Below are 27,935 nucleotides of genomic sequence, written 5' to 3' on the forward strand. Positions count from 1 at the left end.
GCCTGGAGCAGTATTTCTCACTGGGTGTTCCACAGAACCCCGGAACCCTGTTAGGGTTCCGCGAGAAAGTGACAGCGCCGCCAAAAAAGGGAAGATGTCCTGGATTTTTTGGTGGAGGGTATCAAGTATGAGTGTAATTTCCCCGCAGAGCCTAAAGGGTTCCACGGGGAAATGTAATTGAGAACTGCTGACCTAGAGAATCAACAGCCCTGAAGAAGCGGGTACAGAGGTAGAGGAGCAGAAGGCAGGGGCATAGTGAGGTACAAGCTACAGCTCTCAGACCCCTGAGAATCAAGTATTTAGAGCTATGAGTGTTGATTGCCCTCGTGGGACAGCAAAGATAAGTTAAGAAATAAGGGGAGGTTTGAAAGGAGCAGAGAATGAGGGACCCAAGCCACGAGCCTCTCTGTACCTGCACCTTAAGAGAATGAGGTAACTGCTTTGTCATGCTTGTGAAAGCTACTAGGATTTAAGCAACTATGAGACAAGCCCAAGAGACATCAAAATAATTTTAATACAGAGTATTCGATCTCCATATACATGTAAAAAACCAGCACACGCTCCTGGTACAGAAGTTCAGTCTCACATCTCACAAATTGGTTTGTTTTTTTTTAAGCTAAAAGTCAACCATTTTAAGTCCCTTTTGAAAAGTTTACATTTGAAGGCACAGTACATGGACCTATGCACTCCAGAGACAAGTGCGTATGAGGGGGGTGGGGACCCTCCAAAAAAAGGGGGGTGTGATAGTGGCTGTTAAAGATGGCATGGGGTGCTGCAAGAAAAGGTGTGGAGGGCAGTTTGTTTAGCAAATCAATAAAAAATACCCGGCTGTCAATGCCACAGAAGAGCTGTAGATTTGCCCATGGAGAAATAAGCAAAGACGTTCATCCCGTGCTCCTTAGAAAAGTTTCAATCACACTTGTACAGAAATTCACACCCACATACCTCAAACATTCACCTACCACTAGCTAGTTTCTCTGAGGAGAAAGGGCAGATCCAAGGCTCTGAAATGCATGACTCCTAACAAGATTTATTGCTGTGGGGCAGAAGTTTGATTTAGAGGGAGAACATCTTCCTATGAAGTAGGAAGCCCCAACTCCCAAGCAGAACCAGGCATCAAGGCAGGAAAAGCTAGAGGCATAAGAGCAGCCTGAGAAGTCAACTTCAATATAAAAACTTAAATGGATCTGCTTTGGACCTTGAAAGCAAAGTCTGGAAATCAGGCAGGCTTAATGTTACTAGGTGATAGCCTACTGGGTCTGATCAGGAGTGCAGAATAGGTCCAGACCACAAGGGACTGGGCAAAGTCATGTATTCAGCACAGCGGTAACCTAGCACGTGCTACATTTGTGGGTCCTGCAAGAGAGTGTGAGAAGATGCAATAGCAGCTCCTTAACCCTGAGGTATGAGAGAGAGCAGGCACTCCCTGCCTGGCCTGGCTGCTCCCATCACATACCTAACGGCATATTTGCCAAGTCGACTGTGCTATCAAGAGATTGAGAAACTTATCTGCCATGTTAAAACATTTCCACCATGATCCTATTAGCTTGGCAGCTGCATGGAGCCCATGCCTCGGGGACAATCCTATGGTAGACAATACAGCGTGGGAGTCATCGGGCTGGTACATACAGGGGATGGAGGAGCATAAATCCTCTCCCCTCACTCAGCAGAAATGCCCGACTGCTCTAACAGGAAGCCTTGTTTTAAGAAGAGATAAAGGGGCTGCACTTCGCCATCTCTACCCACAGAGTTCAGTTCACATCCCCGTCACACCTGTCCAGTGGAGACCAGACAAACCCATCTTGTAGGGAATTGTTGGGTGTTTCACACTGACACTCGGGGGTGGGGGCTTACACCCAGGGCAGCAGCCAAAGCCAGGTTGTACTAGAGACTCTCCACAACATGGTAGCTAATGGAACGGTTTTAACGCAAGTTGGAGATATAAATACTGGAAAGCTCCACTCTCTCTGGGTCACTGGAGAGTAGTGTGAACACAGGCAACACGGCACCACTTCTTGACAGAGGACCACACTGCAGACCTAACACTATCAACGAATACAAGACAGCTGAAGGATCCCTACATGTGGCCAACTCCTCCCCCATTCAGTCTGAAACACCCAATCATGAAGGAAGAGGAGGTAATTGCTGTCTCCAACACAACACGTGTTAGCACCTGAAGTTCTCAGAGAAACCAGGGAGTAGGAGGAAAGACTGAACAAACCCCCATTAACCTTTTGCAGAATTTAGTTTTTCAGCAACCGGTAGATTACGAACACATCTGGATTGGGTAGGTTCCCTTGGTAGCTGCATTTCCACACGGGCAGCAAGGTCCAGCGGGAGGCGTACAGCAAAGGCTGGAGAACCTTGGACCTCGCATCTTACAAGAGTCCATCCTCTGGCAAAGTTAAGCAGATTTCTTTCTTCACTCCAGCTTGCAATATCCTGAGTGGATCCACCCCTGGAATCATTCCTTTCAGGCCAGAGCCTGGCAGGTTTCCTGCATCATCGAGTCATTTCTGCAAGTACTGAAGTGAGTAATGCAGGCAGCTGCTTCACGCTGCTGAGCCCTGGCCACCACCTTAGAAAGTGGAGACAAACTAGGACAGCCAGAGGCATGGAAAGTGCTGTTGGGAGATCTCATTTGGCCCCTCTCCTTTCTAGAGGCATCTTTTACCCCCAACCACCGCTAAGTTTTGAATCAAGTGGTCTCAGTTACAGAGAGCTTCGCTCACATACTTCACCTCCTGTTTACACTTCAAGGGCTATCCAAACCAGCTAGCTTGATCCCTCTTCTACACCCCGCCTCCCCCCCAAAACATATTCTGGTCATCTCACCATGAAATAGCAGGAGGGACATGTTTAGAGGAACTCTGCTTGCGGTTGTTGAGCAGTGATGCTGGCTGGAGGTCTAGCAACATCAGGGTCAATGCAGAAGCAAAACTGTCAGCTTTAACAATCGCACTGATCAGGAATGGGTGTGTTTCGGTATTTGATGGACATGGGAAAGATTCGAACAAGGCTGAGCAGGCACATCCGGTCTGTAACTAGCTGCATTTAGACAATGTCCATAGTGAGCTGTGCAACCATCTGCTTGGCAAGAGTCTCAAGTGGCTCTTTCAGCGTGCTATGCTGCAGGCTGCGGTTACTCCCCATTCACACATCACTAGCTAGTTTCCATTCTCCGACAGGTGACGATAAGTGTCATTCTGCCCTCTACGTGACCAGCCAGAAGCAATAGGGGTTCTGCACAAGATGGTTCAAATAAACCTAAGGATTCTCTTTTCACTAGAGAATGGCAGAGTTGCACAGCTACCAAACACCCAACTTCTACTGAAGTAACTGTAGCTTTCTCTCCCTTTGGCCGGGGAGCTTCTCACACCCGGACTCAAGATTATCCCCTTGTCAGTTTTCAACACAGAGGCAATTTCATGGAAAGCCCATCTGTAAAACTCGCTCACCTTGCAAACACTTCAGAGGCATGGAAACCTGCAGCAGAGCAGAGCAGGCCAGAGTACCTCTGCACCGTTGGAGGGGGGTGGAGCAACTAAAAACCAAGCTCACTGTCCATTTCTAGTGCCAGTCACCAGCAGCTCATGTCTTTAGCCATAACTGATCAAGGCTGCCCCAAATGGTATAGAGTGAAAAAAAAATCAAAAAGGTAGAGATAAATAATGGCTTTAAAGCTTAGTACTGTGGAGCCTGCCAGGCATTTCTCCACCATCACCGCGTAAGGCTGGACTGCTGGGAAAGCTGCTAGCACTAATAAATGACCTTTCAAGTGTTTTCAACCCCTGACCTAGAAACCTAATGGTCTGCTGACTTGTGCATAAAGTAGGAATGGAGCAAGTAAGAACAGGGGAGGTTGAGAACTGCCACCCACGTCTCTGGAGCTTACACATCCTGCAAGCGAACGTTCCAGATCTCCGAAGCATAAGAGCAGCCCCCCGTTGCAGGCCCTGTCCGTAGGGAGCTCTCTTTTCCACTTGGGGTCTATCAGTGTTTGCTAGAATATAACGTTTCTTCTTCAGTGTCCGTCTCGTCCTGGAATTCATGGCTCAGGAGGGATTTCTTAGAGCTGGTGGACATCATGCGGATCTCGTCCTCGTAATCGTCATGGTGTTGCCGTAGGCGATGGAAGCCGTCCTTGTGCCTGTTGGACTTGATGGAGCAGACGCACCAAATGATGCAGGCGGTGAGGACTAGTGCGGACATGGTAGCACCTACCAATGAGAAGAACACGCAAGTCAGTGCCACGTGAGAGCGCACACACTCCCGCGGGACACTTGCAGCGCCCTGCCACTTCCAGCTATGCTCAAAGGGGAATTACAGCTGCTTTCTTCATCCAACTGCACCAGTGCGCCTTGCTCCCAACCCGCAGCAAAGGGGCCTTCTTGTGCAGTTGGGCAAAGCTGGGAATGGCACAGGGTTAAACCCAAACCTTCCTCGAGATCAGCAAGAATATGAACTTTGGCCTCCCTGGGTGATAGCCACCTTAGCCTCAAACTCCTTCAAGCCAGCTGTGCTCCTTTCAAGGGGGCTTCGGGTAAGGAACGCTACTGTCTTACTGCCATGGCCACGTAACATGGACTTGTCAGAAGCAGACTTTTCCCATTGCTATCACTATCCCCCATCTCATCAGCAGATTCAGAATGGGCCTCAGGGCCCTGCAAAGATTGCCAACATCCACCCTCTTAGCTGCAGATACGGCATTAGCAGGTGTAAACGCTGTGGGATAAGCCAGCAGGAATAAACAGCGTACCTAGAATAAAGGGCAGGGTAGAGGGGAGTTTGTGGTCAGAAAGTTGAGTCCCACCTCCTGAATGTGCTCACACAAAGGTTCCTGAAAAGAACGCGTCTCACTTTACCTGCTACAGTTACGACGAGCGGCCTTGAAAGCCCAAATATCTTGTTATCCAGGTCAAATACGATGACCACGGAGCTGGCGGCATCATGGTGCACCAGCACCTGGAAAAACAAAGGCAAAGGCTAAGCACGTTCGATATTTTGCGTTGGCATCCAGCTAGAAGAGAAGCACGTGGCAGCCACATGGACTTGTCACTGTGGCCAACAGCACAAGTGTGATGCAGAGGAAAAAGTGATGCCTCAGAACCATCCCCCCAAAGGGAGCATGGTGGGAAGTTCTCTTCCATCCACTGCACAAGTTAAACATAGCTACACCTGGCTGAAAAGCAAGACTGTTCAGCAGCTAGTGAAGATTAAATAGCTGAAAAACCAGAGATCTGGGTAAAAATTAAGCAGGACCCTTAAAAACAAGTTTAATGGTCTAAGGATGCCACTTACAAGACAGGAAAGCAGAGATCCTGTGATACGGTTGCACACTCACCCATACATGCTGCTGCTGATATCCGTCAGCCATGGCACTGATGTTATGTATACCCGGTGCCAGGAGCACATGGAAATAGCCACCTTCCTTCGTGTAGACTTTCACACCTTCATTGAACACAATGAGTGCCTTAGACACTGGCTTTCCACTCTTGTCTTGAACAAATCCATGGACTCCCTTATGAACCTGAAATCAAGAGTGTCAGACACTATGCGTTCAGTTACATCAGTGGGGGAGACACATGAGTGTATTAGGATTTATCAGCACCATCCTCTGCTTAGTAATTCAAATACAACAAAATGCAGCTCATCTCATTTCGAGGCAACGCGTCACTGAGAGATTAGCCAATTCCCTTACTGATACACCACATCTCATTCCGCTGGACCTATCCACCCCAGGACTTCAGCAGCAAGGACCAGGCCTCAAGTATCAATGTGCTTCCTCACCATACCCCAGAAGTGTCTTCTCTAAGAGACATTAATCTCTCACCTCCACAAGCATGCTAAGGAGAGACTTCTTATTCTCTGCCCACAGAGTTGGGAGCTGTCCAGCACTTGGGAAGTAACAGCAGCTGGTGTACACTGTGATCTCAGGGCAATGGCCAAAGGTAACACTGAAATCCTGAAAAACAGGGGAAGGGGTTGTGACATGGACAGTGTTTAAAGGGAAAGCTTTGGAATGAGATAACTGAAGATTCTGGCATAGTTTTGCCTGGAAAGTCTGCGCCTTTAACACTAGTTTACATCTGGCTATGCACTGAGGCGGAGTCTAGTATGGCTGTGAAATACCTTCATGCTGCCCAGGTGACTGTGCCATTCTGCTCCCCGGATCACACCTCCTGGAATGTTCTTATCTGTAGACAGAGACAAAAAAAGTCAGAAAATCCTCTGCAAGCAGCGGCTAGCACCAAAACAGCCAGAGTGCAGAGCATCATACGCACATACCTGACTCATTTATACAGCCTGGCTGACCCAGATGCATTGACGGATGGTTGTTTGCATAGAGAGATGCCAAATGTTTCAGAGTTTCTTTATTTTCCACTATACAGAGAAGATCAGAACATTAGTAGGAAGTGGGAGTTGCAGCTATCTTTAACTGAAGCAGACTAAATGAATGACGGAACAGCACACAGACAGTCTCCAACAGGTTTAAAAGCTGAATAGTTTCTAAACAGCATTTCCTGAACATTATGAAGTTTGGTCAAACAGACACCGCCACCGAATCCCATTGCACGTGCTCATTTTGAATGGCTCCTAGGTCAAATACTCCCAGCACTTCCTGCAATGGACAGTTAAAATCACAATGTTTTACAGTGCTCCGGCTAAACGCTGGGAGCAGTGACCCAGCTGTCTTACAAAAGAGGCTTTTAACATTGGCCCGGAAGTCTCCGAATTTTTGCTTCGCTCTCAGTTCAGCAATAAGACAAGCCCCCTCCAACCCAGACAACCAGTTATGCTGGCCCAGGACTAGCCTGCAGCTGAAAATGGGACTACTGAAACAATAACTGGTCCTAACTGCAGAGTGAAGCGGCTTGGGAGGAGTTAGTTGTACCTGTCTGCACAGGTTTATCATATGGATAAGTTACGAGCAGAGATCCACCATCCAGTGCAACGGAGAGACTGAAATCTCGCTTCCAGATCAAGTTCTCAATGATGGCTCTGGTCTCTGGCTCTCTTGTTCCAGTGTCCAAGGAGGAATTACCTAAAATCAGAACAAAGACAAAGGAAGCCATAAGAGGTCAGCACTAGTCTCTCTCTCTCTCTCTCTCTCTCTCTCTCTGATGGTAAAGGCTTCCAGAAATAGGATCTTTGGTAGTGTTTGAACTATATTGAGCTGCGTGTGTTTATGAAGGCATTTCTGTAGGGCCCCTGCCATAGCATCTGGGCACCTTGCAGCATTGAAAAGTTAGACACATGGCCACATAAGATAGTTAACTAACTGCAGTCAGTTAGTGGCTGCATTCATCCACCACCTGCAACAGACCTTGCAGGTCACTATTTCCACAGTGCCATTTCCCATCAAGATCCAGGGAGCAATTCTTGCAAGTAATCTCCATGTCAGTCACACAACTGATGCCATTGTTCCCAAAAATAAGTGCTTCATGTGTTCCCAGGCAACAGAACCAGCCAAAACAAACTGCTCAGAACCTCTCCAACTCCAGACAGGCTAGACCTGTGATGCTCCAATGGAACAGCTCTAGATAGCTCGGGAAAAGCATGGGCAAACTCCAGGAAGATGAGGTCAGCAGCGAAAAGGTGGAGAGCTTCAGGATTTAAAGGATACTCCTTTCCCTTCCCCCAGAACAATGAAGTAAATATCAAAGTCGTCATTAGGGGTGTCTGATTGTTCGATTCTGCTAAAGAGTACCATGAACCAACTAGGATTGCCCTTCCCTTGGAGAAAACGGTATTTCAATTACCATCTGCAACTTGCATCAACTCTTCAACAGCACCATGGTACCCATTCAGTTAGAATAACTGAGGCATAACTGAAGCGGTCAGTGGTGCTGGACCTTGCAACAACACGACTGATACCACTGCATTGGTTCCTGTCAAGGGATTAAACATTAACTAGCCTTACTTGTGAAGTCTGTGTCCAGATCTTTGCTGTGAGCATTGGTCAGTCCCATCTTGGATGTGCAGTCTCCCTCCTGAGCGGTCTCACGCCCGTCTGGATTTAGGGACGGCACAATCACAATTCTTGTCCTGTCAATCAGCTACACACACAGAGAAGATTAAGTTCAATAGCTAGCCATGAAGCATGCTCAGCGGATTCCCCCCTCCCACCCATACACGGCCCTCAGACAGACACTGAAGAATTCCCTGCACCTTCACATGACCAGGCTCCTGAAAGCGCTGCCTACACCACAGAAGAGTTCACCTTGGGTTTCCCCACTGGGCCCAGAATGGCAGGGGTAGGGTTCTGCAAACACTGGCCAGCTGCTACCACAGCGGAGTCACAACAGTCAGGTTTGGATACCTGCTAAGATACTGGACCCCGCACCCACCATCAACTCCCAGGGTCTTTGCAGGCTTCTTCCCAATCCCCATGTGGTCAGGCCACCACAGAGTTTACACACTGTCCTCAGACTCTCACGCTTACACCAGGAAGTCTTTTGTATTTCATACAACCCCCAGCCTGGCATTCAGAGGAGGGTACCTTTTGCCCAGTAACCACTCTTTATTGAGGCCATGCCCCCGAGGCAGGTGGGGCATCAGAGCTGCGGACTCCTTACCTTGGTGATGGCTGCATTCTTTTTGTAGTTCATACAGAGGAACTCTGCCAATGCCAAAAGCAGTTCTGTGCCCACCGGAGCATTTCCATGGAGACCAGCGACAAAGCGGATCTTCGGCTCCTCGGGCTCAGACTGGTTTGGTTTGTTGGATATTTCAAGAGACCATATTTGACGGTACTCAGCACTCTGACCCAACCTGCCAACACATGAGAAACAGAAGCGCCCAGTGTCTATGGATGGAGAACCACACTGGCCTGGCCTTTGCACAGATCCATGAGGGACTAGAAGCGGGCAAAGCTGGTTGCCAGCAGAAAGGGACACAGGAGAATTCCCTGTAACACTGAGCTGCATCACTAAGGGAGGGGACCACAACAGTGTGTCCCCTGCTTAGCAGGGGCTGCCTGCGTACATTTACAGGAAGTTAAGCATACGTGCAAGTTGGAAGAGCGAAAAGGACAATTTACCCCACTCCTGGAGAGCCTTTGACACATGGGACATGTCAAAGGCTGGTATGGGGAAAGCTAGTGGAACAGCTGATTTGGGGACAGGAAGTATTCGTAAATGAGCATGCAGAACAAATGAGGGGGTGCTGTGCTAAAAGGGCACATCCGCAGGCCCAGACTGTGAGCTCAACTGTGAAAAGTGACCGACCAAACCCTGAACCTCACTTAAACCTGTGAAATGTTGGACAGTGACATCATCACTTCACACCTTGGACTCTTTGGGCCCATCGAGTTCATCTAAATTAATATAAAAGGGAGGCTGCCAAAGCCCATTTAGACCCACTCTTGACCACGTGATTATAACCCCAATGGTAACGTTCTAGCAGTGACTAGATTTGCCGCTGAGAGAAGTGAACAGAAGACCACCACAAACCAAATTCCCATTATCTGAAGAGGTTACAGCTAATTGCACAAGCCATGGGTCATTGCCCTTAATGAGAGAAATGGAAGAGACAAAGATCACTACCAGGGAATGACATAACTGGAAGCACAATAGAGGCTACAGATGAGAACAGCAGCTCTGGAGTAAGTGTGGGCAGCGGGCTGGCACACAGTGCCTGGCAATAACAAAACAAACAGTATGTGGAAGGCATATAAATCAGCAGATCACAGCAGGCCTGGTATCGGTCCCAGGTGCCATTCTGCCAATGAGTCATGAGCGAAATGACAGAGGGAAAGACCACAGCAGACAGGGGACCACATGCAAGTGGGCTGAGGCCTGGAATTAAGGCAGGTAACCCAGAGGTGGTCTCTAGCGCGACACTGATCTGGGAGAGGATACAAGGAACAAAGGAAAGTCTGAGCTCATACTGCACGGGACACCAGAGGGACAGATCAGGGCAGTACCATTCGGGAAGCCCTTCAAACAAGTGGCTTTTGTTAGTGACACTACACCGATGTGGTTAGAACATCCGAGGGGGGAATGCAGAGGTAAAGGCACTAACTAGAATGTCTGGGGAAAGATGCACCCACCGATCTGAGTTCAAGTGCACACGGGCAGGGTCTCCTTTACCCAGAGAGATTCAGCTCCTCTCCAGGACCTCGATATTCCTAGTGTCTGATTGATCAAGAGCTCATTTAATGTTGGTCAGTGGCTCAGATTGTAAGTGTGATACCTACTCATCTGCTTCTTGGCCTCCTATCAAGATCCTTCAAGACACACACAATGTATCTGCTCATTTCTGCCTACAGGCCTCCCTGCGCAAAGGGTCTTTCGGATTCCCCATCTTCTTCCCCTTCTGTGCCAGACTGCTACCCTCTATTCAGACTGCACTCACATCTTTTCCTGGACGTCTCACTGACAATCCAAAACCTCAAAGCTTTGAGATTAGAGCTCCATCCAGTACAGGTACCTGACAGGATTTGTCTGTCACTTTAGATTAGGCACCTTCAGATGGGGACTCTAGCTTCCTCTGTGTCTGTAACAGGAGCACATTCAAGACAGGAACCTCACATGCTGTTTGCTACAGCACAGCCCCAGGCTGTTTCTTTGGGAGGCGATAAGCTAGAAGCAGCATCACTTACTTAGTGAGATTTGTGATCTTAGGGTAGTTCAGGTTGAGGGCTCTAAGAAAATCAGACAGGTCTTTGTATGGATGGTAGCGGTAGGGAGAAACGTCCCTTGAAGATGCCAGCATAAGGCGTTCCAAGCCATTCTCAGCAGAGAGCTCTTTGATCAGGGTCTCGAACTCCTTGGTAGTGGGGTCGCTTGTGTCTGGAATGTTTATGACTGGGCTCTTCCCTGCCGCAACTTTGGAATCTGTTCGTGAAAGAGTGAAGTTGACTTGCACGACGCCTCTGTCCCCGACGCTCACTGTCTTGGTGACGGTGTTATACCTGCCAGAGGAGAAGACATACAAGGACTAAGCAAGTAGGTTTAAACACTCCATTTGTTGCAATATCTTCCACAGCTGGACATTCATGTTAGACTGCAATCTTGTCTCCATCACAAACTAGAGGTGAGGTGCACAGCAAAGGAAAATAAAACAATAGCAAGACAGCTTTGGGACAAGACGTTATGAATAGCATGCTAGGAAAAGGAACCAGAATGTATGTATGTATGTGAGTGAGATCACCACAGATAACTGCAGTTCCTACCAGCAGTGGGGCTGGGGAATTCGGCAATCCAGGTGCTATGGTCCAAGGCTATCAGGTGGGAATACTAAGACAGCTTTGCCTGGAATGGTGACTGGGATTTGGCAGATCCAGAACAATTAATGAAGCTATTCTTGAACAGCTGCCTCTATAGCTAAGCTTCTCCTAAATACATACTCACTTATGAACCGCTTTCCACCACAGGTAACAATCGGGGATAGTTGTCACCAGCGGAGCCAATCATTCCCATGGGTGGGGTGTTACCAGCACTGTGGGTTGAACTCTCTCTATTGGAGTTTTTGGTCTGTTTCTCACTAAGGGGAGTTAAGTGCTTGCTCCAGATAAGCACAAATCCCTTCCAGCGCTCCCTTCAGGCAGAAGGGGAAAGGAGCTAGCAACACCGCTGAATTAGGGGAAGGTTGGTCAGAGATCAGCAGTTTGTCCAAGGTACCAGTCAGTCACTCACCCTCTGGCAGATGCTGTTATTTTGTAAGACCCCGGAACCAAGAGGCGCCAGTAGTCTCCAGCCTCATAAGTGGTGACAGGGTGGTCAATGTCAGCAACACTAATGATAGCATTTACGATGCCCCTTCCGTCTGCGGCATCCAGCACAAATCCCTTGACACCTCGGTGAACCTAGACAGAGGATCAGAGAACAACCACCATTCAGTGACAAGTCTCTGGAGCATCAGCACTGGGATGTCCAAGCACCACACGAGTCACGGCGACAAGCAGCAATCACTGTGCCTCTCCCTTTCAGTTCCAGTCCTGTGGGATGCGAAGGAAATCCAGGGCCAAGGTTCCCAACGTACCCTGTAAATACCCCATTTGAAGTCCGTTTCATTGCAGGGGCCCAACGAGTGACTGTTTCCCTCAAGACACAGTGGTACAGCGCTGTGCTACAACTGACACTGCAACACGCCTGTTTATGCACCACGTCTGAAAAATGCCTCCACAGCACTCCTGCCCCAAATCCCAGAACAGCAGCATCACAGGGTCTCCTCCAGACGTCTGAAAGGCTAGGGCACCCCAGATAAAGTTGTTACGCCTGCTACTGAGTATGCATCCAAGGCGTAAGCTTTTAAAAGGATTTCTGCTACGTGTACCTCTCATCTTGTGGTTTTTCTATGCTTCCCTGGGTGACACTGCAACCATTCCCATTCTGGCTCAGCACCAGTGCTGGTTCCAATCAGCAGACGAGCCTGGAAAGCGACACACACTAAGGATCCCCTAATGTGAACAGACTTTCCTGGGATGCTTCAGAGGCCCTGTCAAGCAGTACGCAGCATTTCGGTTCCCGTTGGTTGGCTGTTGTAGCATCTCACCTGTTTTACGAACTGGAGCAGAGACCGGTGGTTCTGCTCCCAGTATTTCGGTAAGTCTTCAGCATTTGGGTATTTCACACAGCCTAACTCAATGGTCACTTCAAAGCAGTTTGTGTTTATGTAGTTCCAGTCTTGCATCCCACCTACGGCAGAAACATCAGAGCTATTATTCGGTACTTCAAAGTCTTCTTACAACGGTCACGAAATACCCTGGCTAAGCTGTGGAGCTCTGAGAAGTTAGAGAACTTCACTCTGTGTGTCTCTTACAGCAAAAGGCTGCCTTGTCACAGAACAGTGAAGAGGTTTATACAGGGCGAGTCCGCCCCAGGCCTCAGAGAGCTGTCAAGATGCAGGAAGGGCAGATTTATTCCTAGACGAAGCACTTTTCACACTTGCACCTCAAAAATATAGGCTGTGGCAAATTCTGCTTAAGCTTTACAAACCCTCCTTCCCAATAACCAAACACCAGCACAGCCCAGCCGGCCACTGGGAGGCAGAGCGCACTTTCACCCACTCCAAAATAACTTGCCCAACTACAGCCTAGAGGTTATAAATGGGGCCCATGTCCCTCTGGCCTAGATCCACCAGGGAAGGGATCTAGGTGATTAACTGGAAACTAAAGACGAATTATCTGCGGACAAGAGAGATTCTATTTGGAAAAAACTGTTTTAGAGACTCGAGATCCACCACACTCAAGGCCATGAACAGTTTCCTTCCCACGTGGTGTTTTACCTTGAACATTATACCAGTGAGCTCCATTAGTGATGCCATGGGGGAAATACTCGTTGGGGTACATGTCCTTACAAGGGCTGCCCTGGTACATCTGAGTATTTTCCTGAAAAATAGAAGTGATCACACATGAACCCTGGACTTTGCCCTGTACCGTGTTGACACCTTCCACATTAAGCCATTACATTTTAATATGCATCTTGAATTCAGCAGCACGTTAAATACAGATGGATATTTCTGGATACACAGCCACACATACAGCACAGGTCCCTGAGCTGCTGTTAATCCTGCACTGATTATCTAGAGCCGTGGAGCATCCACTCACAACTGGCCATGAATCAGCTAAGGCCCACGATTTCCTCCGTTGCTCTCATTTGCATTATGTACTACAGCCTCAGCTCACAGTCTTACGAATGCATTCACAATCCTTTTTTACAGCTTCCACATACATGGACAGTGTCTATTTATTCCTATGGCACCGCTAGGGTTGATTATGCTGGAAATTAGCTCATGAAATGACAGCCTCCGGCAAGACAGGTTCTGCTGTAACCCAAGGAGGGACTACAACATTACACTTTAATGGCAAGACTCTATGAACATTACCTACACCCAAGCTTTTTTCAACAGTTCCAGCAGTTTTGTGCCAACCAGTCAAGAAGAGTTACCAAAGCATAATGCGCAATTCCTTTAACTATAGCTTTACCTTGGAATAAGCAAGTGCAAGCTGCTGAAACACAGCATCATCCGGTGATTTACTGTAGATGGCTATTCCTTTCTCATCATCATCAAAGGGGTAATTAACCACTAAAGAACCTGCAGACGAAACAAGATTCTACTTAGTGTGCTTTTATAATAGATTGTTAAATTCTAGCATAGAGGAAGCTTTTCCAAAAACGCCAGAGAACAAGTCTGTGCATTTGCCACGGCTCGGAACAAGCCGCAGTGCTAAACTAGGCAGATGAAGGAGACAATGAACATGCAGTAAGGGTCACCTGTCCACGCTAGTGGAACGTTCTTAAACTAAGAAAGTCACAGAAATCCTGAAACTGGAGCCCTGAAGCCCAGCGTTTCCCCCTGGCATGTGAGAAAGCTGGGCACAGATCCTGGGGGTCATTTTCAAATGAGGAGGGACGGCAAGAGTCAAGGTGGTTTACAGAATGAGTGGAATTTGGGTCAGTGGTATCGTTGGCCAGCAGCCGTTCTGAACAGTGCGTCCCTTTCACCCTGAGGATGACTTCTGGGTAAACATTTGTGCATAATCAAGTCAGGACTAAACTAGGGAGATTCCAGCTGACCAAGTTACATTAATAGCACTCCGAGACATCTGATGAAAACCCAGCACTGCAGCCAGTCTGCATGAACTCTTATCAAGGCACTGAAAAATCCAGTGGACCAATACTGAGCAACCGCCATCTGCCAATGGCTACAGCCACACCCCCAGCAGAGAAGCAGTCTGGGGAATAAGCTGCAATGCAGTGACTATTAATTTAGATCACTCTAAAAGGCAGCTAATTAAATCAACAGGAACCTAGCAACTCAGCCAGGCAGCGAGGTTATGATGCCAAGTAGTTCCATGTAGATCATCATTTTACAGCATAGCAAGACATGCGGCCGGCTCAGTCCCTGGCACAGCAGACACACGGAAGATGAAGAATATTGAACTGTGGAGAAGTTAATTCCATGAAGACTTTAATGTGGCTCCTTTATAGGTGCTCTTACTGAAAGAGTTTCCCCTCACGATGACTAGATAAACTGCTCCCTTTCTGGGGTGAGTGGCTTTGCCAGAGGCCCCCTCCTTAATGCACTATTGATCTATTTAGGCAAGAGCCTGGGAAATGGACAAAGGAAACCAATTCCATAGGCCAGCCCAGACAATCTCCAGCTACTGCTCCCAGACACAGAGCAGAAGCATCCTAGTGTAACCCACGCCCTGCAGTGTGGTACAGGAAGCCCTTTTCTCCCACAAGCTACGTTTTACAGCAGTCTGGTTTTGTCTGCATACCTCCATGCAAGTTTGCCGAGAGCACGAACGGATAGTCCCTTAGCCAGCTCATGACAGCGCGAGTCTCCGGCTGCAGAGGGTCTGTCGTCGGGAGGAACTGGTCGGGGAAGTTTCTGTTCAGGTCATAGTTGTTACTATTGTTTCTGCCAACTGTGCTGCTTCTGTCTCCTGGGCAACAAACATGGTACGTTCAACCTGCATCACCCCCATTCACAGAGCACAAACCCATCAGCAGCTCACCTCGAAAGGGAAAAAGGGGCTGCTTTCGATAGACAGCGACGCATCTGTTACTAATGGGCTGGCTTCCTGCAGCTTCCCGCCCCCACCCCAATCCATTCCCTGAGTAGGGGGCCTCCTCCCTGCACACAGATGGTGGGGAGGTGGCCTGCTGGGTGGTGTGGTCACCATTACAAGCCTTTGTCCTCTGCTCTCAGCAGGTTCTGATTTTATTAGAGTTCATAGCCTGAGAGGGATGACACAGAGCTGCAGTTTAAACGGAGGATCCATTTGCTCTTGATGCACAAAGGTGCAGCAAACCAATTCTCTGCCCTTCTTGGGCAGGAAAAGTTTTGTGCAACATGTGTTAGGCTCCTGGCCCTTCCACAACGACTCACTCCCCCTTGCCCACTCCTGAACCTACAGACATGAAGCTGTTTAGTAAGCGATAGAACTACCTTCTTGGGATTTTTCATAGCCATCAGGATTCATGGAGGGCATGATGTGGATGCGGGTGTTAAGGACCAACTCTGTCACTTCAGGATCAGTCTCAAAGTTCTTGCAGAGATAATCAATGAGATTGAGGAGCAGTTCTCTGCCTACTACTTCATTCCCATGCATGTTCCCAATGTACTTGAACTCTGGTTCACCTGGACAGAAGAGACATTTCAGCAACAGAATCAAGGCATTCTTCTTGTAACAATAGCTAGGCTTTGAGACACTCTGACACTGTAAAGCCCATTTGAACACTAGCATTGCCAGCCCACTTGTGATGGGCCTCTGAACCCCTTGAAGCCCTTGTCACCCCCTCTCCCAGTTTACTTCCTGGAGCGAGATGGCATCAGGCTGGCAATGGAGACAGGTGGACTCCAGCTGCGGGGTGGAACGTGAGCAGAAGGGCCAGCCACACCACTGCTCTGGGGCACCCGTCAGCATCCTCATCCAAGAGCGCAGGCAGAAACTGCTCTGCTGGCAAAGCTCTTGAAATGTCGATCAGCCTAAGCAGGACAGCGGTGAGTCCTCCCACAGCGTGCTAGGTTATTTCCAAACAAGGTGACAGGGTCCCTGCCAGGACGGGCTCACAATCCACCTGGCTAACTGGCCAGGACTGAATCGTCACCACCACCTCCACAACCCTCTCCAGTTTGTCCATCCAGCCCCCACGGACGCGTGGCGAGGCGTACGGCCCTGGCGCACACCCTGCTCCGGAGGTGCATGTGCAATATGTTACAGAAGAATTTCACGGGGCTGGCCGGTTACCTGGTTCGTGGACGCCTGGGTTGTCAGATATCTCCATCACATACAGCTCCCTTTGTTCCACAGACTTGCCCACTGAGTAGAGGCGTGTGATGTTCGGGTACTCGCTGGCGTACCTCCTCAGGAAGATCTCCAGGTCAGGGAAGTGGTGGTGGCGAAAGTCCTTGGGCTGGAGCGGCTGATGGAGCGAGGTTGGGCTTGCTGCCTTCGTTGTAGCAGAGGCATTGGTGGCAGAGGCTGGCGCTGGTGTGGCTGCAGCCTGCGTAGAGTCAGGAACAGGCGCCATGACAGTAGGTTGCAAGGAAAAGTCCACCCCAGTTGCAGCCCCTTCCTTCACCTCAATGTTCTCTACAGTCATTGGCACGTAACTGAGAAAGACACACGAGTCTGCCGTCAATGAAACAAGAAGCCATAAGCCAAGCCCAGGATCCTATACCAGCGCAGTCTCTTTTCTCAGCACTGTCTCCCACCACCACCACATGCAGCAGGTCTGGCACTATAAAAGCTACACCAGAGATTCCCCAGCTAGCACATCATCAGGTCATATCCCGTTGCCATCAGGCCAAACCCCATTTTAACCGAGATGAGGACAGCCCTTCCAAAGACAGTCACGTGGGGCTGAACTCCTGTCTGCTGCACTCTTCTCAAGAATGGCCCTTCTGGGACCACCTTGGCAGAATGCTAAGAGAAGGGGCTGCATTTGTATTGTAACCCCTCATGTAGTAGCGCTACATTTACAAGCTTTAACATTGCCTCCTTCTTACCCCCACAGGAGCATCCTGAATGGTGGTGCTCTAGGAGCAAGGACAAATCAGCACATGAAGCTGCAGCCGGGCACCATCACAGGAAAGAAGTGACAGTAGCAGCTTCTAGCCAAACCCCGTAAGCAAGCATGAAGAGACTGTGAAAATGAGAACGCTTAGCAGTACAGGCCCCCCGCCTGCTCCAGAGACGTTACCCTCTGACAGCCGCTGTGATGTTATAGGTTCCAGGCACAAGCAGCCTGTGGTAGTCACCAAATCTGCCTGCCGTGATGTTATGAGCAATGCCAGCAACACCAATGGTCGCATTCTCCAGGCCGGCCCCAGTGACAGAGTCCCTGACAAACCCTTTCACTCCCATGTGGACCTGGGGAAAGAAATCAAAAAGGAACTGATCAAGATAACTCACTCCAGGTACAAATGGATCCTTGCCCCCATCACCACCAAGGCTGGTAAGTTTAGAGCAGACGTGCACAGCCAGCCTGCAATTCAAAGGGAAGTTTGGCTGGACCACTCCACTAGGAGACAAATCCCAGGATGAAATGAGAGACACTAGCCCTTGGAAATCCCTTGTACTCCCCATGGCGGGCCTGCTTTCCCTATGGAGAGAGACCAAAAACTTTCATAATTTGCAACCCTTTCAAACTAGGCCCAACCTCACCGTTATTTTCAGTGCCCCAGCCCCATTACAGGCAGGCTACGCATGCTACTGGGGCTGGAGAGAGCGTGTTTAGAGACACTTCAGTGGTTACACAACAGGCTGAGTTCAGGATGTCTGCACGGCACCTCAGCTGGGGAGATGCGGTAGCCTCCCCGGCCCAGCTGGAACCACCCTCTAGCCAAGGCTGCACTTTAAAAGGTAGCGGAGGACACCCAACGACGCAGCGGTGGAACGCAGCTCGAGCAATTCCATTTCTCCTCCAGGAGGAGTCGGAACAATCCCCCGGACTACGGGGGATTAACTCCCTCACCCAGGCCTGCTGCCCACAGCAGGATACAGAACTGCAGCAAGACTGCAGAGAAGCCAGGCAGCCCTGTCGCTGGTGACTTCTGTTAATTCATAGCTGCCACAGGACCACAGGGCAGCCTAGGCTACTAGCCACAGAAACAATCCACACCCTCTACTCTGGGGTTTGATCTGCCAGTCACGTGTACCTAGGCCTTGTACCTATGGTCCACAAGCCCCGATCCACCTCCTGAGAGGCCAGCCCACGTTTTACCTTCTCAATGAAGGTGAGGAGAGATTCCCGGTTATTCTCCCATTCCTGCTGAAGCTGGGACGCCAGCGGGTACTTGCAGCAGGACAGCTCCAAGGTGATCTCAAAACAGTCGGCCCATACGTAGTTGTAATCCTGCATCCCCCCTGGGAATGCAAGAAGATTGGTCACAAAGAAGAGGGCTGGTGAAAGGCTAGACTCGGGAAGCTGCTCCCACCCTCAAGCCCTCTTGCAACCATGTCCAGTTCTGAGCATCACCTTTCAGGAAAGATGTGGACACGCTGGAGAAAGTCCAGAAGAGAGGACCAAAATGGTTTTAACCCAAGAGATGCCATCTCCAATAACAGAGTACACCAACCGCGCAGTGCTCCCAGCCCAGTGCTGAGTTACAATGCTCCAGGGAACAGTTTGACAATTCCACTGCCTCACCAGGCTCCCAAATGAGGTTAAGAATAACTCGATCTTGTGTGCAAGGGAGTTAAAAAAGGAAGAGTAACTGTGCATGGAACAGAAATAGTCTCAAAAGGTCTCCAAGTCTGAGCCACGCTAATCTAAAGAGCTGGAAAGAAGAAGAGAATTTCAGCAGTGGCTCAGAGAACCATATTTTTTATGGAGAATCGGCCTCCGAGGCCTTTACACATGCCAACTTAGTTCAACACACACACAGTTGTTTGCAAACTCAGAAATGAGGGCAAACAGGTCTGGCCACAGCACAAGCTTTGATTCCAAGTCCAGCACAACGAATCCCACAGCAGTCTACCTTCTAGCATGTTTGATTACACAAGATAAAATACAGCAAAGAAAAAATGACCTATTGAGAAATGATGTTCCCCCCCATATCATTTACAGAGCAATTACTGTGACTATTTAAAGCATCGCTTATGAGACAAACAACCACACGTGTATTTAAAAGCTCCTGAATTGCCAAGTCTCACCTGCCCTTCATTCTAGGTTGCTGCTAACACACTGCCTGTTTGTAAGTCTCTAGCCAAGCCGTCTCACATGTGCTGGAAATTCTCTTTTGCTTAGTTTCCCCGCAGTCACTGCCTGCATCACCTAGAAGCAAGTCTACAGGGCTGGTAATGCCTGGATCGGACTTTCTGATTTCCCATTGCTGACGAGCTTGTTTTCACAGTGAAGCTGGAAGCCTCTCTAAGTCTCTGTACCAGACAGGTTTCAAACCCCAGTGACTGCAGCACAGAGACTGCATGAACAGAACGAACTGACATGTGCCATACTTCTGTCACTTCCACAGCCAGAACACACACAAAAGCCTGCACTGCAGCCAGCGTCTGCAGGCAGCAGTTGTTTAAAAGGCCCAGGATGCTGACGCAGAAGCCATCAAGATCATGCTTACCAAATCCTGGCAGCCTGTGCATGGTTAAGCCGTTGTACACTAGAGAGTCAATGTCAGGTGTAGACGCTACAATCTCCCTGCAAGTGCGTTCCTACCATGGCTACAAAACCTCAGGATTCGGAGGACACAGAGGTAGACAGAGGCAGCAGTAGACGTTCCTTCATAGAACACTTGTTTCAGGTACACAGAGCGTTTAGCTACGTATCCATGAGTTCAGGTGAAGGTCTGTAACATGCAAGCTGCCCAACTGAGATGGTTTGTCCCACTGCCCTGAGAGGATGGGCGTTCAGCTTGAACAGGATATCCTGGTTCATCAAAAGCAGAGCCATGCAGTTCCACAAGCCCTCACTGTTCTGATTCCCCGTACAAACACAATGAAGCTTGTTAAACCAGTAAACATACAGCCTCTGCCAATTACACATGCTGGACTAGGAAATCGTTATAAAAGCAGCAACATAAAACTGAGCTGTATTTGAACAGTGAAATCCCCAGCAATGAATCAGCTATAATGGGGAAACATATCTAGGCCTTTCTCCTCTGCCAGCCCATCCCCGTGTTTGAATTTCTTCCCAGTAAGCATGGACTTAAGGTTTACACGATTCATTCAGTGCCCACACCCAGACTTCAGAAAAACGTCTTTCAGAAATTACTGCTCCATAACATTTCAAGCATTCATTGGGCCTTTCCAATTCTGCAGCCTAATTACAGTTCCTCCATAGCCCTCTCAGCCTCAGGCCGGACTAAGGCTGGACTGAAGCAGCTTACAGAGCTGTGCTACACTGGCCCCCCATTCCATTTATGCAGTTTTTTTCCCCTTCTATTTTATCCTCCATGACAAGAACCACCACCCTATCTGGCAAGTCCATATTTGTGTAACGTCTGCTGGGAACTAGGATGAGACCAAACTCATGAAGTAGTTACAATTTATATTTCTGCTGGTCCATGGGACTTTTCAGGAATAGCATCCCATCAGACACCAATAGGACGGGTGTAATAATTTGTGGGAGACAGGTATCCATCAAAGACTGCAATATGGCTGAGTCGTGCTATTTCCCCTCCAAAGATCAGCATACGGGGGGGAAGTGGTTAATTTACATTCAGGTCATTTGTCTACACAAACAAAGTGACACGCTAGCCCCACACTTGCTCCTATCGAAGTCAACAGGAGTTCTGCTACGGACTTTATGGGACGCTAGAATGGTTGCACTGAGCTGGGTATTTCCCCTGGATGTTTGTTAACGAAGCCTTAAAGGGACCCAGATAACCTCGACCCTAAATTTAGGGGAGGAGTTGGGGGCTGTCTATATGTAAGTTATTCAAAAAAACTTAACACGTTTTTGTTACAAGGCAAAATGACAGAACACTGTCTGAAGTTAAATCTGCCCCTGCCCCCCCAGCTGCAAATGAAACGTGTGCAGCCTCATGTTAGTGCACGAGACCCCGTGAGTGAACGTGGCTGGTCCACCTCCATTGCCCAAACCAAGTGATGTAAGTTAGATTTTAAAAGTTTTTTGGGTGTGACAAAGTAGGAATTTTCTGTAATATTTTTATGAAGCCTGTGTGTGCCGCAGTTACCCCTGTACACTGCATTCTTGCCCAGGGGGGCAAAGAGGACTGTGTGCTCTAGTGGCAGACTGGGAGACACAGGTGTGGGTGTCACCTAGCTGTCTGGCCTTAGACCGGATATCAATGGAACATCTGAGAAGAGAATGTCAAACCCCATCCCCAGTACACTGACACCTAGCAATCAATGACCTAGAGGGATATGTTTCCCCACCTCTCAGCAGGGAAGCGGAACAACCATCCCCAGCTCAAACACCAAGGCCTGGAGAGGTGTGAGGTGGGGCAATCAGAATTGGCTGCCAGAAGGAGCTGGCGCTCTCGCCTGGAGGCTGATCAAGGAGCTCAGATGACGCTTGAATACTGGGATTCACTACAGCTTGGCTCTGCTCTAGGCTGGCCACAACGATCTATACTTTAACCTTCATTTCTCTGTGCTAACCTAGGGACTTCCTACCCCGACTTCCAACTGACTAATAAACCCGACTGTTTTGGCAAGGCTGTTTGAGTGTCACTGCAAATGCTGGCTGAGGTGCGTGGATCCCTGAAGAGCACACGAATCCCTACCAGGAGTCGATCTCAGTTGGACTCCCTAAGCAGAGCTCACAGCGTGAAGCAGGAGTGCTGCAGGCTCAGAGGTCCATTCTAAGGAGGCAGTGAAGGGTTCCTCCTAGCACCGTTCCAAAGCTGGGGGCGATCCTGTGTATCTGTGGCGCTGGGCTTTACTCATCTGAGGTTACGACTAACAGGTTAAGGCATGGGCTGTTAAAATATCATAACCTAAGTTACCCGGGCAGAAGAGCACCCATTAGCAGACATTCCAGAGTTCACTGAAGTGAACAAGTGTTCAGGGGAACCTTACGAGCACTACCGATAACAGCAAAGGTTAGGAGAAGGCAGACAGTGAATTGCACTGTCCATGCAAACAGCTTAAGATTTGTTCAAAGCCACGACTAGAGATACGTTAACTAATGGTTTCCACCCCCTAGACAGGTTAGGTGGGGATTTTCCAATACACCTAGGAGTCATATGTCCAGATCCCCATTATAATTACGGGAACTGGGTGTGCATTTACCCTATGCATATGTGAAAAAACAGAGTAGACTAACCCCCTAAACCAGGTTCCCAAACTGTGATCCACCAAGCGTTTGCTGGTGGCCTGTGACACCGTTTTGCTTTGTTTCCAGCTGTGAAGATGTATTAAAAAGCTAAAAATATATTCCTCTCTTACCATCACTTTCAACCGCAGTAACTGCCACTAAGAGGTTTGACAGTTAACGGGAGCAGAGATGGCCCATGAAGATACAAGTGAGAGGGGAGGGCTCTATGAGACATGCCATGACGATGGAATCCAGAGGAAGGGTTGGAGAACCTTACGAAGCAATGTACTGAAATAACTTACCTTCCACATCATACCAATGAGCGCCATTTGTGATGCCATCCTTGAAGGTCTCAAGCTGCTCCCCTGGGCAGTTTGGGGTGCCAGTTTTCATTATCGGGTGGTTCGAAGCATAGGCTTTTGCCAGGTTTTTAAACACTTCATCATCAGCTGATTTGCTATAGATTCCACTGGACTCGTGCATGGCAGAGTCATCAAAGGGATAGCTCGCAACCACAGAGCCCCCGTGCAGGTTCCCAGAGAGTACAAACCTGGTTTTGAAAAACACAAACGTTTATTAGAACCAGACAGAGCATCCTAGGCCAGCACCAGCTACCCAGATAAATTTGGCTACTTCTGGCTCAAAGTACTTCAACAACGATGTTCTCAAATCACGGGGCCCACCCCTGGGAAGGGAAGTGGCAGCTGCATGGCAATGTTACACAGCATTTTGGGACAGTAAGTGAACAGCCCAGTATCCAATGAACATTGTATGATGAGAAGACTTTGAGCTTTACTAGCTGTATTAAAGCTATGCTATATCTGAGACACACTCAGCCTACACTAGATAGGCTCTAAGGATATCTGGTGCTGGCCATTGTCAGAGACAGGAGTGTGAATTAAATGGAACTCAAGTCCCATCTAGCCTGGTAATTCCCATGTTCCTACGGCTTTGCTTAATATTAGCAAATACTCTTAGCTTGGGCTAAGGTGTCCCAACTTCTGTAAGTTGGCTTAGAGGGTGCCTCATGTTAACAAAGGCCCAACTTTCCTTTGAAACAATCTAATTTATTTTACAGAAAAAAAATGGGATGGGGAATGTTGTTAATCTGAAAAGGCATTTGTTTACTCCCAACTTGTGGTTTGTCATACAAAGCTGTGCGCTGTGAGGTTCAGCTCAGATTCACAGGACTGCAGCCTGCTGCTGGAATGGCAAATGAGGCAAAATTCAAAGAAGGATTACTTCAAAGCAACATACACATTGATAGTCTCAAGATGCTCAAAGAAAAGGCTTCTCTCTCCTCAGCTGCCTAGGCACCAACGCATCACCATGGCAGCTACTGTCTTTACAGATTACAAAAGGCAGTCATTAGTCCATTGCATATCTTGCTTTGACAGGAACTTCGAGCACATCCACTTGTACTGAAAAGAATTCAGCTCCTTAAGTAAAGTCCAGCAGCAGGCAGCCCCGAAGAAAGGCTCTGAACAGAACCCCGAGAAGCCAAAAGAATTTTGTGGTTATTAAACCTCAGGTTTCCATTCACCATGCACTCAATTTAACATCTCAGTTTAACATCTAGCGTTCTAGGAGATGGAACAAATGTCTGTTTTTTCCCTAAGCATGATTTGCTTGACTCTGCATTTTGATCACAGCCAGCAGCTATTTAGTAGTCCCACATGGTCTGCAGATGACAGACACAGCTTTTTTTTAAGCTTTGAAGAATGTATGAGTGAGATGCACCATGGGGTTTACTTGCAAGATTAAGAGGCTTGTGCTGCACTAAGGAATGGTCAGGTGCATATGGGCATCAAATTCTAAGGGAAGTCAGAAAACTTAAGTGTGAAGAGGCCCTGTGTCTCTGTCTCTTAGCCTGCTCACCAGCAGCTGTAAGAGTCTCATTACAACTGACACTCTAAACACCCCTGCATTTTTAAGAAACTTTTTGTTCTCATTTCTTACAATATTGTAGACAAGTTCAGATTTGTTCCCTTGCCATTCAGCCCATGTTCACTTGTGTTATTAAGCAGAGTTGACATAACCAAAACCTTTGCTATTTTTTTTAAACAATTTATAGGCTGTGAATCAGAGCATATGGACGTCATCCAATAAAAAAAAACATTACCTCCATTAGGGATTTTTAAACAAGTGGTTTTGTTTACTCATTTTTGTATGAGTGATGAGATTAGCACAGCAGTTGCAATAGCATAAACTATTGTTGCCAACCCCAGGAGAGCCTCATTCGTTGTATTGTTCATGCACAGGTCTGACAGAGTAGCTTTTTTTAAGAAGTATTTGCCAAAAAAAAAGTTTAATTCATTTTGAAGCTGATGTTTGGAACCCAGAGCAAGAGCAAACGTATGTCTTAGCTTCATTATGTGCTACAGCACATCACCAGAGATGCCAGCAAAGTTGAGCAAGTAAGCAAGAGCGGACAATGCAAGCAAGAACCCGTGGAACAGCACTGAATCAACAACGCAGACCAGTAAGTTCTCTACAGTAGAGATTCTAGATCTTTACTAGCACCTCCTGATCCCAACACATGAAATCTGTTAAATTTTAACAAAAACTTCAGAGAAAAATGCAAGCTTCCACACTCTATTTCGTAGATGTCACACACTGATGCTTAACAACACAGTTGCTATTGTGTTTCAGCTGACAGCCTTAGCCAAACCAACCAAGAAGTACTAACAGCGGTTCTTTGAAGAGCCCTTTATTACAGTAAAGCAGTCAATCCCATGTCAGTTTCTCTCCATCTCTGACTTTGGAAGATGGACTGAAACAAAATTGTATCCATCAACCCATATCTGATCAGAATCTATTTCTCATAAGTAAAGAAATAGCGATCACCCTAATTTTCCAGAGATTGCCATAAGGGAAACTGGAACTGTTTACATAACCCCATGCGCTCCTGTTCCACTCATGTCATACCACAACATAAGACGTTCTGACATAGCTATTTTGTAATAAACTTTCTGAAAATAAATCTGAAGAGAACAGAATGCTACACAACCTAACCTTTATTTTCTTTTACAAATTAATTCAGGAAACTCACAGCAGATGAGATATTGCCAGAAAAGACAGAACCCAATTTAGCTAGCTATCCTCCCTTAAAGGCAGAACCATTCCAGACAAGTAAGCTTATTAGTGTAGTTCCCTTCTTGTGCTTAGGCTATGTCTACACAACAGCCTATGTCAGCATAATTTATGTCACTCAGGTGTGTGAACAAACAACCATCCCCCGAAGCAACATAAGTTACACCAACATAAGCACTCGTGCGCAGGGTTATGTCCTGCTGACATAGCTTCTCCCACTCATGCAGGTGGTTTCTTTGGGCGAGAGCTCTTCTGTCAGCACAGAGCATCTTCAGCAGATGTGGTACAGCTGTGCCACTGCAGCGCTGTATGCATAGACGTGGCATTAGTCAGAAGCTGGAAGGCTAATGCATTATTCTAGGTTCCCAGGGCTAACGCCCACACTCTGAACTATTGACATGCATAAACTTTTGCAGAATCAAAACCTACATCTAGAAATGTTTAGCAAGAAATCTTTATGCAACAACAGCAAGAAACTATGTGGGGAAAATGTATTACAAGATTCAAAGATGGAGGAGAGCTGGACACTCTGCCTGCCACAAGTCATGCCAGACATCAGTGTTTGAGCACCTGTTTGTATTCAGCAACACGCTCGGTCCATATTGCTAAAGATCAGACAGCTAGTGATGATGAGAGTTAGCAACACAGGGCAAAACGCAAAGGTCACAAATGGCCTTAAGGTGAAGTACATCCTGCAAATACGTTTCTCCTCTGGAGCTCATTTAGCCTGCCCTGAAGAGGGAGTCAGGCATGGACATTTTTAAGGGATTATTGCTCAGCCTAGAAAACAACACTGCTAGCGGTCCTTTACATGCAGCTGTCTAGAAAGAAACCAGCATGGTTCCCCTGGCAGGTGCACGTGGGCCTTTGTGTAGCTACACACTAAAACCTGCCCCTGTCCTGCTCAGAAGAGGTCCGCCGAGCACGCCAAGACATGGTGCGTTAGTCAGGTCGCTGGATGCCCCAGCGGCCTCGGGTGACAGCAGCACCAAGGAGCTAGCCGGGGCCGGTACCATGCACACAGGTAAGGACAGCGTATTGCATGAGCTCCCCTACGCACAGCCAGCCCTCAGCCCGACATCAACCCCCGCCCAAAGCCCAGACCCCCCGAGCGGGGCCGGGAGCCCAGCCTCCGTCCCCCCCAAATCCCACAGACGCGGGGGCTCACTTGTTGCGCTGCATCCAGGCGATCAGGGCCCGCACCTCCGGCACGGGCTCCAGGTCGGGCGGGCCGGCCCCGAACTGGTCTGGGAAGCTGCGGTTGAGGTCCTTGCCGCGGCCGTTCTCCCGGCCGCCCGGCGCCGCCCCGGCGCAGTCGCCCTCGCGGGCCCGCTCGAAGCCGTCGGGGTTGAGGCTGGGCAGCAGGTAGAGGTCGGTGGTGTTGAGGAGGCGGCCGGCGCGGGGCTCCCCGCGGGCCCAGCCGGACACCAGCTCCTGGGCCAGACGCAGCAGCAGCGGCCGGCCCAGCGGCTCGTCGCCGTGCATGTTCGCCACCAGCTTGACCTGCGGGCGGCCGGGCAGCGGGGCCCCGCCCGGGTCGGCCTCCGGCAGGGCGGTCCCGGTCCCGGCCCCGGCCCGCGGCTCCAGCCCGGCCGTCAGGCGCAGCACCCACAGCGGCCGCCCCTCCACCGACTGCCCGAGGCTGAAGAGCCGGGCCAGGCCCGGCGGGGCCCCGTCGGCCAGCGCCCGCAGCGCCGCGCCCAGCTCGGCCGAGTGCAGGTAGCGGAGGGCCGGGGCCTCGCCCGCCGCCCCCTCGCCCGCCTCCGCCTTCTTGATGTGGGCGCCGCCCGCCGGGCCCAGCCCGAGCAGCAGCCAGAGCAGGAGCCGCCCGGCCATGAGGAGAGACGCCGCCACACGCAGGGCCTCGGAACCGGAGCCAGGCCCAGCAGCACCGCACGACACGATGCGCGCGCAGGCCGGGCGGGCCGGGAGAGGCTTGCGCGCGGGAAGGGGGCGGGAACAGCGGCGGAGACGACCAATGCACGGCAGGGGCGGGAAGAGCGGGCGAGGCGACCAATGCGAGGGCAGGCGTGGGGCGAGCACGAGACGGATAGGAGCCAATGAGGGAGGCGACAGCGAGAAAGGAACCCGGGGAAAGGAACCAATGGGGGAAGAGTCTACGGGGATGGGCGGAGCGAATGG

At 49.2% G+C, this 27,935-nt stretch overlaps 1 protein-coding gene across 1 annotated transcript; it reads right to left on the bottom strand.

Moving 5' to 3' along the window:
- Positions 1-492: 492 nt before the first annotated feature.
- CPD (carboxypeptidase D) lies at positions 493-27,722 on the bottom strand. The gene is made up of 21 exons (XM_067565880.1): positions 26,962-27,722; positions 23,003-23,250; positions 18,687-18,829; positions 17,664-17,833; positions 16,709-17,073; positions 15,907-16,098; positions 15,233-15,400; positions 13,934-14,043; positions 13,234-13,336; positions 12,502-12,644; positions 11,643-11,812; positions 10,607-10,918; positions 8,580-8,775; positions 7,925-8,060; positions 6,896-7,045; positions 6,289-6,384; positions 6,133-6,197; positions 5,834-5,965; positions 5,345-5,530; positions 4,866-4,965; positions 493-4,220 (listed from the first exon to the last, which is right to left on the bottom strand). Exons 1-21 carry the CDS (start codon positions 27,627-27,629, stop codon positions 3,994-3,996), a joined length of 4,080 nt encoding a protein of 1,359 aa, XP_067421981.1. The 5' UTR covers positions 27,630-27,722; the 3' UTR covers positions 493-3,993.
- Between the last annotated feature and the right edge of the window lie 213 nt (positions 27,723-27,935).

This window comes from Emydura macquarii, unplaced genomic scaffold (genome assembly GCF_026122565.2).
Source record: "Emydura macquarii macquarii isolate MOO-44397 ecotype Brisbane River unplaced genomic scaffold, CSIRO-AGI_Emac_v2 contig_2699, whole genome shotgun sequence".
Lineage (NCBI taxonomy): Eukaryota > Metazoa > Chordata > Testudines > Chelidae > Emydura > Emydura macquarii.

Bases quoted from the DNA above. Each gene is read 5' to 3' on its own strand.
- CPD (XM_067565880.1), bottom strand. From the start codon at position 27,629: ATGGCCGGGCGGCTCCTGCTCTGGCTGCTGCTCGGGCTGGGCCCGGCG. The intron at 11,813-12,501 runs GTGAGATGCTAC...TCCTCTGTCTAG, and splicing joins TGCTCCAGTTCGTAAAACAG to GTTCACCGAGGTGTCAAGGG. The intron at 4,966-5,344 runs GTGAGTGTGCAA...TTGTTTTTCCAG, and splicing joins ATCAGCAGCAGCATGTATGG to GTGCTGGTGCACCATGATGC.